This window comes from Nomascus leucogenys, unplaced genomic scaffold (assembly GCF_006542625.1).
Source record: "Nomascus leucogenys isolate Asia unplaced genomic scaffold, Asia_NLE_v1 Super-Scaffold_3019, whole genome shotgun sequence".
Classification (NCBI taxonomy): domain Eukaryota; kingdom Metazoa; phylum Chordata; class Mammalia; order Primates; family Hylobatidae; genus Nomascus; species Nomascus leucogenys.
The window spans coordinates 514,866-529,610 of NW_022095789.1; the positions used below are offsets into that span (position 1 = coordinate 514,866).

At 48.7% G+C, this 14,745-nt stretch overlaps 1 protein-coding gene across 7 annotated transcripts in view; it reads right to left on the bottom strand.

The window, feature by feature from the left end:
• The window catches only part of NSD1 (nuclear receptor binding SET domain protein 1), a 172,478-nt gene extending 158,549 nt beyond the window's left edge, over positions 1-13,929 (bottom strand). For 2 of the 7 annotated variants that reach the window (XM_030808479.1, XM_030808486.1), the window contains exons 1-2: positions 13,004-13,184; positions 10,930-11,873 (exon numbers count right to left, since the gene is read on the bottom strand). In XM_030808479.1, coding sequence (XP_030664339.1) covers positions 10,930-11,856 — 927 coding nt within the window. In that variant the 5' untranslated portion in view covers positions 11,857-11,873; positions 13,004-13,184. Of the gene's footprint in view, positions 1-10,929; positions 11,929-12,913; positions 12,981-13,003; positions 13,185-13,801 lie in introns of those variants that run through there. The other 5 variants (XM_030808483.1, XM_030808480.1, XM_030808482.1 and 2 more) reach the window with 5 other exon arrangements.
• Positions 13,930-14,745: the final 816 nt, after the last annotated feature.

Below are 14,745 nucleotides of genomic sequence, written 5' to 3' on the forward strand. Positions count from 1 at the left end.
ACCCCATCTCTACAAAAACATACAAAAATTAGTGGGGCATGGTAGCAAGTGCCTGTAGTTCCAGCTAATCAGGAGGCTGAGGTGGGAGGATCGCTTAAACCTGGGACACAGAGGTTGCAGTGAGCTGAGATGCAACTACCGCACTCCAGCCTGGGTGGCAGAGCAAGACGTTGTCACATACGAAAAAGAGATGGAAGGGTTGCCAAGAAGAAGACGGATGTAGTTTTAAAACGGCTGGCAACAGCAGGGATCCTTATGGTATTAGAAATGTTTAGCAACTTTTTTTTTTTTTTTTTTGAGACAGAAACATACTCTGTCACCCAGGCTAGAGTGCAGTGGCGCGATCTCAGCTCACTGCAACTTCCGCCCCCTGGGTTCAAGCGATTCTCCAACCTCAGCCTCCCGAGTAGCTGGGATTACAGGCATGAACCACCACACCCAGCTAATTTTTTTTTTATTTTTAGTAGACACGGGGTTTCACCATGTTGGCCAGACTGGTCTCGAACTACTGACCTCAGGTGATCCTGCCGCCTCAGCCTCCCAAAGTGCTGGGATTACAGGCATGAGCCATTGCACCCAGCGAACATTTAGAAAGTTGATGGCAGTCATGGATATACTAACCTATACAGGTAATAAAAACAAAGAACTTAATATACACACAATGAAAGACTACCAGTAAAACTGGGGACATCCAGAATGTCCTGATAGAAATACAGATTTCTTTTAAGGAAAAAAAATTTAAGGACATCTGAATAAGATGGATAAATTATATGAACATCAACGCCTAAATAAGACTGGCTGGACGCGGTGGCTCAAGCCTGTAATCCCAACACTTTGGGAGGCCGAGGTGGGCGGATCATAAGGTCAGGAGATTGAGACTACCCTGGCTAACACGGTGAAACACCGTCTCTACTAAAAATACAAAAACTAGCTGGGCATCATAGCATGCGCCTGTAGTCCCAGCTACTTGGGAGGCTGAGGCAGGAGAATTACTTGAACCCGGGAGGCGGAGGTTGCAGTGAGCCGAGATCGAGCCACTGCACTCCAGCCTGGGCGTCAGATGGAGACTCCGTCTCAAAAAAAAAAAAAAAAAAAAAGATAAGTCTTAACATATTAACCAAAAGGGGAAAAAAAGGGGTGTGTGGAGAGAACAGACAATTTCTAATAGAATATTAAGAGTGTAAATGAGGGAGTATACGAAAAGTGACAAAAATCAAGAGATTTTTATATTCCATTTTTAAGTTTGACTTTTTTTTTTTTTTTGAGACAAAGTCTCACTCGGTCACCCAGGCTGGAGTGCAGTGGCACAATCTCAGCTTACTGCAACCTCTGCCTCCTGAGTTCAAGTGATCCTCCTGCCTCAGCCTCCTGAGTAGCTGGGACTACAGGCACACGCCACCACACCCGGCCAATTTTTTTTTGTATTTCCACTAGAGACAGGGTTTCACTACATTAGCCAGGCTGGTCTTGAACTCCTGACCTCAGATAATCCACCCGCCTCGGCCTCCCAAAGTGCTGGGATTATAGATGTGAACCACCGTGCCCGGCCAAGTATGACTTTTCTAAATTCAAAAAGGTTCATAGGAATTGCTTTAAAAGGCTACAATTGAGATTATTTAAATTAGATTCAAAAATAACTGTTCAATTGTTATTATCCTACCACTAAATTTCAGAGACTGGATCTCCTTTCAATGGGCTCCCCTGAAAACCAGGAAGAAGAAATCAAACATTTCTATCTAGGACAAAGGACAAACTGCAAAAAGCAACAATGTAATAAACTTATACCACTTAACAGCTGGAATACAGAAAGCTATTGATCCTATTGCACAAATTAAATTATTCTGATTATCAAACAAAAATACAACAAATGCTCCTGATTATTAATTAAAAATGGAAACTGTCAACAGCAGTTAATGTCTTTATCTTAAGTTTGGAAAAATAGAGGAAAAAAAAACAAAAACTCAGCCAAACGCAGTGGCTCATTCCCGTAATCCCAATACGTTGGAAGGCTGAGGGCGGTGGATCACTTGGGCCCAGCCAGGAGCCAAGATCAGGCCACTGCACTCTAGCCTGCGCAACAGGCTACCTCTCAGGTAGAAAAAAAAAAACTCAAAAATATCTTTCTTGAAATCCACAACTCTTTCAAATATACATTTGACTCTTGGCATGCAGCAGTAGGCATCACTTACTGCACACCTACTTCAGGACTAGCAGTGTATTACTTCATATATATTATCTTGTATGGTGGCCAGGAGAGATGGCTCACGCCTGTAATCCTAGCACTTTGGGAGGCTGAGGTGGGTCCGTCACCTGAGGTCAGGAGTTCGACCAGCCTGGCCAACATGGTGAAACCCTATCTTTACTAAAAACACAAAATTAGGCGGGCATGGTAGTGCATGCCTATAATCCAAGCTACTTGGGAGGCTGAGGCAGGAGAATCAACTTGAACCCATGAGGTGGAGGTTGCAGTGAGCCAAGATCGTGCCATTCTGCACTCTAGCCTGGGCGATAGAGTGAGACTCAGTCTCAAAAAAAAAAAAAAAAAAAAAAAGTTATCTTGTACCATAGACTTAACAACCCTCCAACGAAGGTACTAGCCGTAATTTAGAACTGAGGAAATGGGCCTTAGAGACATTAAAGGACTTCTTCCACTAAACACAGTGCAGTATGCAGTCAGAGATGTCCAACCTAAAACCATTATAATTTATTATCCTTGGCCAGGCGCGGTGGCTCACGCCTGTAATCCCAGCACTTTGGGAGGCCGAGGCAGGCGGATCATAAGGTCAGGAGTTCAAGACCAGCCTAACCAACATGGTGAAACCCCATCTCTTCTAAAAATACAAAAATTAGCCAGGCGTGGTGGCATGCACTTGTAATCCCAGCTACTCAGGAGGCTGAGGCAGGAGAATTGCTTGAACACGGCAGATGGAGATTGCAGTGAGCCAAGATCGCACCACTGCCCTCCAACCTGTGCAACAGAGCAAGACTCCATCTCAAAAAAAAAAAAAAATTATTATCCTTAATTAGGAGAGTGAAAGTTGAGAATGGAGAAAAAATTAACGCATGAGATATTAGGAAGCTCAAATTCAAAAAGCCTTAGAAATTGAGTACATGAGGAAATGAAAAAAGAAAAAAAATCAACCAACCTGTAAAGTTTTAGTAATTTGGTCCATTGAAAATGATGAAGGCTGACAATCCACTCATCACCTTCCTACCTAAAATGTACTCACTCCCCTTCCCAAACTGTACCTCTGTAATAGAATCATTCATTCATTAACTCAGTATGTCCCCAGTAAAAAGAAGGCACCATGCTATACACTGTTAAGATGCAAAGATGAATCAGGCCAGGAGAATAAAGGCATGAGCAAGGAGAGAGTATGGAGCAAGGGACCATTAAGAGTTCAGTTTGGCTGAACTCAGGGTACACAGACTCTAGCATAAGATTTGGAAAGGTCAGGACAGGATCCTATCAAAAAGGACACTGAATTTGGGCTTTATTTGTTCAGAAAATGAGGTGTGGCATTTAGGTTACAAATTTAAGTAGAGACCCAGTATTTCTCATTTTGGAAGTAGGCAGTAATTTTATATAGGATAGAATGGAAGGCAAGACTAAATGAAGACCAACAATAAAGATGTCATAGAAAAATGAATAAAGGGAGAAACTGAGGGCATCTGTAAAATTTTGTAGCCGGGCGCGGTGGCTCACGCTTGTAATCCCAGCACTTTGGGAGGCTGAGGCGGGCGGATCACGAGGTCAGGAGATCGAGACCACGGTGAAACCCCGTCTCTACTAAAAATACAAAAAATTAGCCGGGCATGGTGGTGGGCGCCTGTAGTCCCAGCTACTCGGAGAGGCTGAGGCAGAGAATGGCGTGAACCCGGGAGGCGGAGCTTGCAGTGAGCCGAGATCGCGCCACTGCACTCCAGCCTGGGCAACAGAGCGAGACTCCGTCTCAAAAAAAAAAAAAAATTTTGTAATAGTAAAAACATTCAACTATACAGCACGGCATATAAGCCTATCTTTATACCTTTATCTCCTGACAACCCCACTCCTCCCAGAGAGCTAACCAAGGATTTCTGGCCACTTGCATATGCTATTCCCTCTTACTGGTATGTCTCTGCTCAAACTATAAATAACCACTCTGTGAAGTCCTCCCTGATTATTCTAGGCATGCCTTCCTCCACACTCCCAAAGTACTGCATACATAACACCTACCAGACCACTTAGTATTCTGTATTGTCATTGTTTACACTAGTTTTTGCCACACAGTGAAGTTCCTTAAAAGCAGACTATCTCTTTCCTTTTTTAATTTTTTTTATTTTTTATTATACTGGCAGTGCCTGGCTCAAGAGGTACTCAAATGTATTTTAATCATTTAAATGATTAAGTGACTGCAAGGTTTCCAGCTTTGAGAAGAATAGGATAATGATGTCATCATGAACACGAAAGTAAATGCGTGTTTGGCAATAAAAGAGATGGGTTCAAAATGAAAATAATAGGCTGGGCGCAGTGGCTCATGCCTGTAATCCCAGCACTTTGGGAAGCGGAGGCAGGCAGATCACTTGAGGTCAGGAGTTTGAGACCAGCATGGCCAACATGGCAAAACCCTGTCTCTACTAAAAATACAAAAATTAGCCAGGCATGGTGGTGGGCACCTGTAGTCCCAGCTACTTAGGAGGCTGAGGCAGGAGAATCACTTGAACCCTGAAGGCAGAGGTTGCAGTGAGCCGAGATGGCACCACTGCACTCCAGCCTGGGTGACAGAGAAAGACCCTGTCCAAAGGAAAAATAAAAAAGGAAATAATATTACATTTTAGGTGAATATAACACAAGGTAGAGGAGCAGCTTAGTTGACAATTAGAATTTCTTGGTTTGAAGTCAGTTCAGAAGAGAGTTTCATAGAGTGGAGTAGCAGCAGAATCAATGAAAGTGAATGACACTGCAAAGAAAGAGGAAGAAAAAGAGAACAAGGACACAAAAAAGGACTGTTTGAAAAGTGGTATGCAGGTCGTGGTGGCTCACACCTGTAATTCCAGCACTTTGAAAGACTGAAGCAGGTGGATCACTTGAGGTCAGGGGTTCGAGACCAGCCTGGCCAACACGGTGAAACCTGTCTCTACTAAAAATACAAAAATTAGCCAGGCATGGTGGAGGGCGCCTGCAGTCCCAGCTACTTGGGAGGCTGAGGCACAAGAATCTCTTGAGGCCGGGCGCGGTGGCTCACGCTTGTAATCCCAGCACTTTGGGAGGCCGAGGCGGGCGGATCACGAGGTCAGGAGATGGAGACCATGGTGAAACCCCGTCTCTACTAAAAATACAAAAAAAAATTAGCCGGGTGTGGTGGCGGGCACCTGTAGTCCCAGCTACTCGGAGAGGCTGAGGCAGGAGAATGGCGTGAACCTGGGAGGCGGAGCTTGCAGTGAGCCGAGATCGCGCCACTGCACTCCAGCCTGGGTGACACAGCGAGACTCCGTCTCAAAAAAAAAAAAAAAAAAAAAAAAAAAAAATCTCTTGAACCTGGGAGGCGGAGGTTGCCGTGGGCTGAGATCACACCACTGCACTCCAGCCTGAGCAACAGAGCAAGAATCCATCTTAAAAAAAAAAAGGCTGGGCGCGGTGGCTCATGCCTGTAATCCCAGCACTTTGGGAGGCCAAGGTGGGTGGATCACGAGGTCAGGAGTTCAAGACCAGCCTGGCCAAGACGGTGAAACCCCATCTCTACTAAAAACATAAAAATTAGCCAGTCGTGGTGGCAGGCGCCTGTAATTCCAGCTACTCTGGAGGCTGAGGCACAGAATTGTTTGAACCTGGGAGGCGGAGGTTGCAGTGAGCCGAGATCGCCCCACTGCACTCCAGCCTGGGTGACAGAGTGAGACTGTCTCAAAACAAAAACAAAAACAAACAAACAAAAAAGGTCACCCAGCAAGGAGGGAGTCGGAGAGAGAGCAGAACCTCAGGTGTGAAGAGATCAATTTTCTTCCAAGATGGCTAAGGAGGGAGTAGAAAATTGTGGGATGATGGGTAGAGAAGAGGAAGGAACCTCTGAGGAATCATTTTTGTCTCAGGCAGCAAAACTGTAAGCCTTAGACATCATCTGCCTCATCTCTCTCCATTCCTCAAATCCAGACTCCAATCTGCCTCCAGATCAGGTAGCCCTAAAACAGCTGCCAATTTTCTCCCTTTGAAATAATCTTTTAGATTTACCCCCTTTCTTTCGAGTATTCACTGTGCTCATTTTTTTTTTTAAGAGACAGAATCTCATTATGTTGCCTAGGTTGAGTGCAGTGGCTATTCACAGGCACATCACAGCTAATTGCAGCCTCAAGCGATCCTCCTGCCTCGGCCTCCGGAGTAGCTAGGACTACAGGTACATGCCACTGGGCCGATTCTTAAGTCTTAATTACTACTGCAACAGACCCTACATCCTAACCTTGCCTCTAATCTCCCCTAGTCAAAGTCTTCCAAACAGATTTTACATGACTTCTCAGCTAAAATCTCTCAAGGGCTGCCAGTTCCTATCACATCAATACCAAATGCTTCAGTCTGAATTTCTAGGCCCCATTACCTGACTACATCCATCCTACCCAAGCAATCTCCAACAAGTATCCTCTGAAAATGCCATGCTCATTTAATTCTCCACATCCAAAGCACCTAGCCTGTCTTAACAAAAACAACAACAAAGCACAAAGCCTTTGTACACTGGGAGGAATTAGAAAATATCAACCCAATTAAGTATAAAAGTACCAGGTCAGGATTATAAATTGTAATGACAATCACTTCACTGTATGCAGAGAAAATAAGAGCACATGATGGTAAACTGAAGAGGCTACTCATTCGTGACAAGAGGCAAACAGTCCACTTAGAGGTAGATACACAAAATAACAGAAAATATGACCCTTCTTTCTCTAATTCCAGACAGGAAATCTACAACCCTAATAACTACTCTTACCCACTGCCAAGAGAATTTTCTTTTTTTTTTTTTTTTGGACAGGATCTTGCTCTGTTGCCTAGGCTGGAATGCAGTGGTGTGATCATGGCTCACTGCAGTCTCAAACTTCTGGGCTCAAGTGATCCTACTACTGCCTCAACCTCCTGAGTAGCTGGGACTACAGGCATACCACCACATCTAACTGAGTGTAGAGACAGGATCTCACTATGTTGCCCAGTCTAGTTTCGAACTCTGGGCCCCAAGCAATCCTTTCGTCTTGGCTTCCCAACTTACTAGAATTACAGGTGTTAGCCACCAAGCCCAGCCAAAATTACAGAAAAAAAGAGACAAACAGCAATCTGCTAAGAATTTTCTAAAATTCCCAGCATAGTAACTATACCTACTGTATCAATAACTTAAGTCAACTGTGAACAGCTTGAATACATTAATATCACATGACTACGTATAAAAGTTATTTTTAATTACACTTTTCTCAAGCCGTATTGCTTACCTAACTTTGCATTCTAAGATTGACCGCTTTTTTTTTTTTTTTTTTTTTTTTTTTGAGATGGAGTCTCCCTCTGTCGCAAGGCTGGAGTGCAGTGGCACAATCTCGGTGCACTGCAACCTCCGCCTCCCGGGTTCAAGTGATTCTCCTGCCTCAACCGCCCGAGTAGCTGGGACTACAGGTGCGCACCACCACACCCAGCTAATTTTTGTATTTTTAGTAGAGACGGGGTTTCACCATGTTGGCCAGGATGGTTTTTTTTTTTCTTGAGAGGGAGTTTCACTCTTGTCGCCCAGGCTGGAGTGCAATGGGGCGATCTCGGCTCACTGCAACCTTGGCCTCCCAGGTTCAAGCGATTCTCCTGCCTCAGCCTCCCAAGTAGCTGAAATTACAGGCTCCCGCCACCATGCCTAGCTAATTTTTTGTATTTTTAGTAGAGATGGGGTTTTGCCATGTTGGCCAGGCTGGTCTTAAAATCCTCATCTCAGGTGATCCACCCGCCTCAGCCTCCCAAAGTGCTGGAATTACAGGCGTGAGCCACCATGCCCACCCTGACCTCACTTTTTAAGTCCTCAGTCTGAGGCCAGGCTCTGTGGCTCACACCTGTAATCCCAGCACTTTGGGAGGCTAAGCCAGGTGGATCACTTGAGGTCAGGAGTTCGAGACCAGCTGGGCCAACATGGTAAAACCCCATCTCTACTGAAAATACAAAAATTAGCTGGGTGTGGTGGTGCGCACCTGTAATCCCAGCTACTCAGAAAGCTGAGGCAGGAGAACCACTTGAACCCAGAAGGTGGAGGTTGCAGTGAGCCGAGATCACATCACTGCACTCCAGCCTGGGCGACAAGAGCGAAACTTTGTCTCAAAAAAAAAATGTCCTCAGTTTAAAAATATCAAAGGCAAAAATAAAGGCAATAGATTTCAATCACAACTTTGAACCAAATTCCTAAAATAATAAATTAGGGGATGGGTATGGTGGCTCATGCCTGTAATCCCAGCACTTTGGGAGGCCAAGGTGGGCAGATCACCTGAAGTCAGGAGTTCGAGACCAGCCTGGCCCACATGGTGAAACCCTCGTCTCTAATAAAAATACAAAAAGTAGTCAGGCATGGTGGTGCACACCTGTAGTCCCAGCTACTCGGGAGGCTGAGGCAGGAGAATCGCTTGAACCCAGGAGGAGGAGGTTGAAGCGAGCTGAGATCGCGCCACTACACTCCAGCCTGGGCGATAGCAAGACTCTGTCTCAAAAAAATTTAAAAAAATAAACTACATACTTGCTTCTTCAAGGTCATAAAGTCTTTGAGCAATTTCAATTTCTCCCTGAAAAAAACAACTTCTACATTTATACATTTGCTAATTCCCATTTCAGACATGTAACCTACTATCTAAAGGCTCCAATATTTTCAGTTTTTTTTTTTTTTTTTTTTTGAGACAGAATTTTGCTCTTGTTGCCCAGTATGGAGTGCAATGGTGCAAATCTTGGCTCACTGCAACCTCTGCCTCCCGGGTTCAAGCGATTCTCCTGCCTCAGCCTCTAGAGTAGCTGGGATTACAGTTGCCCACCATCACACCTGGCTAATTTTTGTATTTTTGTAGAGACGGAGTTTCACCATGTTGGCCAGGCTGGTCTCAAACTCCTGACCTCAGGTGATCTGTCCACCTTAGCCTCCCAAAGTGCTGGCACTACAGGCGTGGGCCACCACACTCGGCCTTCATTTTTTTTTGATAGAACCAATACTCCACTAACATCTCTTTCATGAGAAACAGGTTTACAATTCTATTTGTATGCTTTTAGAGAAACATCTATCTCCATTCTCAGATTTAAGTTTATGTACAAAAACAAAGACACAATATATATAGAAAATAAATTTCAACGTGAACCCAAGAAAAAGGATTTGTCTGAGCTGCCAATAGGTTTTCAAAACAGCCTACCCACCCATATTAGTAGGACAATTCAGACTCAAGATAACCACTAAAGCAAATTTTTTTAAATCTGCAATTGCCAAGAAACCAAGGAGTACCAAGGCACAATTAAGATATGAATCAACAGAAACAAAAGTGACACACCCACATTCTCCCTCTGTAACTTTAAAGAACAGCAGGGATATAAGGTAAAGCGAATGTTTAATGAACTCAGAATAACAACATACCATAAAAGTTTTTCTTATAAAAACTTAATGTGGTATGAGACATTTGTTGGCCAAAAAAAATTCTCTTTGGTAACATTACCGGTGGTGACCAAACAATGTGTTTGGGCAGAAACAAAATCAGTATCAAGTATTAATATTTAAAGCTGAAGGAATCTTATAGCAATCAAGTACTTTTGGAATTTAGAGGCAATAAAATTGAGGCTAAGAGAAGTGAATTGATCATTTAGCTAGAAGTCAAGAAATTCTTCATAAGCTCAAATAAAAACAAATGTTATCATTTATCACCCTCTAACAATACTTGACAGCATTACTAAAATAACTCAAATAAGATACTCTCCATTTCTATACACACAGAATACATACATATCACACATACACATACACACTTCAAAATCTGAAACTACTGTAGTTCTAGCTGATGCAGGAGGATCGAATGAGCCCAGGAGTCCCGACGCAAGCCTGGGCAACATGACAAGGCCAGTCTCTAAACAATAAATAAATATAAAACTTTGTCTTAGTTAGGGTTGTTAAAATAAAATAAAACAAAACAAAACTAGAAAAACTTCAAGAGCTAATGGGGATACAAAAATTAGCCGGGCGTGGTGATGGGTACCAGTAATCCCAGCTACTCGGGAGGGTGAGGCAGGAGAACTGCTTGAACCCAAGAGGCAGAGGTTGCAGTGATCAACCACTGCACTCCAGCCTGGCAACAGAGTGAGACTCCATCTCAAAAAAAAAAAAAAAAAAAAAAAAAAAAAAAAGGGCTAATGGTGGCAGTTATCAAAAGCACAGGATGCTACACCTTCAAAACAGGTAGTTCAGAAAAACTAGCCTAATTTAGATTTTGACAATGTCCAAGAAAACCTCATCTTAGCCACTTTAATCTGTGTTCAAAATGCCCTTCAACCTGAAGAGTCAAGTCTTCAAGTAAAAAAATAATCTGCCACATATAGCAACAGGACTCCAAGTACTAAATTGAATTGGTTCACCTGCACTCATGGTGCTGGCAGGCCAAAACCCATCCTTTTTTTTTTCTTTTTCCTTAATCATATGTATACCTCCATCTTGAGAAATTAAATCTGAACTCAATCAAATGCCTTTAAAAGCATTAGCCTACTCTCAATGAAGAGTTATTCGGAAAAAGCTTAAAATAACCAAATTCATACAACAGAGATAAATTTAAAAATCAAAGTAAAATTTTGCCCAAAAGCTTATGATTAGCAATAGGATTTCAGCTGTGAACCGACAAGCAACCAAAAACAAATTTGTTACAAGTTTCCCTTTAAGTGGCCTGTATATATACATATACGTATATATTTAAGTTGTACCAAAAACTGCTTACAAATGGCAATTCCTGTGAAGTAGATGATGATGAAGTTCCAGGTAATTCTAGCATGTTTCCTAATGTACTGGTACTGGAATCTGGATCATCCTGAAAAGATAAATTTATTGAGTTTAATTGCTCTTCTATTGTAATGTTTGTATCTCCTAGTGAAAAGGGGGCTGGGAGAAGGGCTGCTTTTTCATTGCTGCCGTCCACTTCATTTCTTTGCTTATTTTTCTGTGTTTCAGTCTGAGGAGCTAATGGCAAGAATGGCGATTTGACTGCACCGTGTCTACTCTCTGGTGTGCTGTCTTGTTCACTTCCCATGGCCACTTTTACACCATTCTCTGATTTAGTCTCATAATTGCAGGTGGCATTGGTCTGAGTTTCCTCAAAGATCTCCTCTATACTCTCATCCTCTGTGACTGGCTGTTCTGGGTCCATTTCAGAATCTACATCTGCATCGTCCACACAAGTAAAATTCTCAAAGTGCAGAAAGCCATTCTTGATAGTCTTTGTTACTTTTACCTGGAGTTCAGGGGAGTTATTACAAGAGGGTTCCTGTTTCATAGCAAGTGCTGTAGGACCACCAGGACTCAAGGAAGTGCAAACAATTGGCGTCTGAGCTCTTGAATCACTTTTTTCAGGGTCTTGAAAGGATTCTGATCCATCAGCAGACCCATTTAAATACTCTACATTGATCATGGAGGCCAAATCCTGTAGTCTCCGCAGTGGAATGTAACAAGATGGAGAATCTTGTCCATAAGCATTTTGGGATGTTCCACTGACAGTCGATAACTGCATAGTACACCCATTAAGTGGCTCAGAAAAATTGGATTGACCATTACCGAAAGGGCTGTCCTTGTCTTCAGGGGCATCTAAATTCACTGGATTGGAAAAGGGCAGCAGACAATTTCTTCTGGGTAGTTCACAGGTCTGATCCATCCTGGGCCGGCATCAACCTGGAATCCAAAGGCACAGTAATTAATTTGAGTTAATAGGCCATCTGACTCGACTCTTTAAAATGGCAGCCACTTCAAGGCCTAGTGGCCTCTATGCCTTTCTGCTGCACTTCCATGGGCAGAAAAAGTTCCCCCGACTGGAGATGAAAAAATGGCCTCGGTGAGCCTCTGAAAACTCCATTTTCCCAAAGCTGGGCCGATCCTGCCACATAGAAACAGCCCGTCTCTTTTTCCTCCTCTGCAGACTGGTGGACACTTGGGATGAACTAAAATTAAAACCCCTCTGCCCGTCAAAATTCCCAATTCTTGATCAAACAGGAATCGTCCTCCCCCTCCCTCGCCAGGGGTCGAGCAGCTGGATCTCTCAAAAGCAAAAGGCTGAGGGGTCCAAGGGGGGCTCCTGGACCCTGCACAAAAAGGTACCCCCCCTTCCTGGCTCGCTCGGGCGCAGCGGTCACAATAGCGCTGCACTCTGCGCCCAGCCAGCGCCGGAGCCTTTGCAGTGGCGGTGCGCAGGCCGCAGGCGAGCCGGCCGAGGCGGGTGCACCCCAGAGCTCGCCTTCCTGAATGCAGGCCTGCTGGATCCGCAGCTGCAGGGCCCAGAGGCCTGGACGCGGCAGAGGGAGAAACCGAGGCGGCCAGCGAAGCCCAGTCAGGGCAGCAGCAGCTGCTACAGCTTGAAAAACATGGCTGCTGCCGACGCCGCCGCCGCCTGCCCGGGCCGCGCTCTTTCCCGCAGCCGCGGCAGCACCTCCCAGCCGAGCCGATCGCTCTCATCAATATTCAGCACCAAGCAAAGTTTGCTGCGGGAGGGCAGCCGGCCCCGCGCCCCGCAGCCTGCTACCTGAGGGGAGGCGGAGGCCGAGGTGCTCGCGGGCGGCCGGCGGGGCACGGGCCGCGCCGGGAGGAAGTTCGCGGCAGCCCGAACAGCTAGGCCTGAGCCCGGCTGGTAGTGATGGAGGAGGGGGAGGGGGCCGGCGGCTGCAGCGCCGCCGGCCACCAACCCCGCACCGCGCCTGGCCCTCCCCCGAGCCCCTCACCTCACGGCCACCACCATCTTCCCCGCCGGGCCACCTCCTCCCTCCCTCCTCCTCGCGCCTGCCCGCCGCCCACCCCAGCGCACTAGTTACCGTGCCCCGCGCCCCCTCCCGGGCCAGCTGGGGGGAGGGGGTGACCCTCATTACACTGGGGTGCGAGCGGAGCGGTGGGGAGAGAGCGGGGCTGCTCGCCGCACCCCCCTCCCCCCGCGTCTCTCTTCAGGGGAGAAGGCAGCGAGCGCGACCTGCCCCGGCCTATTCCGCCGCCGCCTCCTCCTCCTCACACCCCCACCGCGCGCGCCCCCGCGGCCGCGCGTGCGGCAGAGCGCCTCGCGCCGGCCCGCGTGCGGCTGGGCCCCGAGTGCGCGCGCACCCCTTCCCCCACCGAGCGCGCGCGTTCCCTTGCCTCACTCTTCGGGGTTCAGGGCGGGTGAAGTCGGGCTTGCGAGCGCGCCGCCCAATCAGCGGAGCTGCCGCTGCCGCCCCCTCCCCTCCCCATGCGCGCCCGCTCGCGGCCGGGGCCTACGGGCCGGCCCGGCTGCCCGGGCGGGGCCTGAGGCGGGCTCCCCAGGGGCCTCGCGCGCCTCCTTGGAGTGTCGGGGCCTGCGGGCGTCGTGGGTGGCATTCCGATCCCCTCACCTACCTCGGGGCACGGCGCTGGCCTCGGGCCGCACACGGCTCCCGCACCCTACGCGTCTCGAACCCCAACCCAGGCGGCACCTGGCGCGGCTGAGGCCTGTCCGATCGTCCCGCCAGCCCTGCTCGGGCCCGCGTCAGTCCCGGCCTCCATCTTAGGTTACAGCCCAGGCTCCCCATCCACTGGGCACCTGCCCTCAGCCCGCTGGGTTCGGCCCGAGGCCAAGGCAACCCCCCTCCTGCCGCAGGGCTCACCTGGGAGCTTGGGCTGGGGTCTTCGAGGCCTCAGGCCCCGAGCAGACGCGGCCGCAGGTGAACCCCCCTACGCGGCCGCACCCCAAACCCACACCACCACCACCACCACCACAGACCAAGCTGAGCAGGAAACAAAATGGAGGCAGCAGCTCGGGTCTGCCTCCCTGAGCCAAGCCTGTGCAGCCCCAGGGCTCCCTCCTGTCTCAGGCTCGACGCCCGCGAGGCAGAGGCTGGATCGTCCCGGGTGCCGCGGGCAGCCGCCCTACAGCAGAGCAGACGGGCCGGGGACTCGGCCCTGCGGTGCCCACAGCCCCTCACCCACCACCCCTTCCCTTCCCCCTCCCCCCATCCCTCTCCCTCCCCTTGCCGGGCCGTGCGGGGTGAGCGGCTCCGGGGAGCCGGGTCGGGTTACCCGCCCGGGCACTGCTCGCCCGGCCGTGGCCTCCGCGGGGGAACGAAGCCAGGCGACCCCAGCGCTGAGCCCACCCCCCGCACCGAGCCGGGCTGCAGCCTGACAGCGCGTCCGCACCTCGGCCTGCATCCGTGCGGCCCCCGCCCAGGGAGGCCGAGTCCCCAGCCCGGGCCCAGCCGGGACGAAGCTCCCTCACCACCCCCGAGCCCAAGGGTCCTCGCAGCCTCGGGCGGGGCGAGGGGAACGCCAGGGGAGGGGGTCCTCTAGTCCCTGTACCGCCTCCCGCGCCTAGTCAGGGTCTGGGCCTGGCACGGGGGCTCGGGCAGCGGGCGCCGGCCGGCGTGGGGTATGTGCGTGCGCGCCGGGCTGGGGGCCGGGATGGGCCGCGCCTCGCACCGCGGACGCTGCAGTTCTCGGCACCCAGGCAGATGGCCCTCTCGTGCCACCGCCGCCCAGAGCGGGCCGCCTGCTCCGCAGCCCGGTTCCCCCGGGAGTGCGCGCCTCGCCCCTGAGGGCCGGGCATCTGGACCCC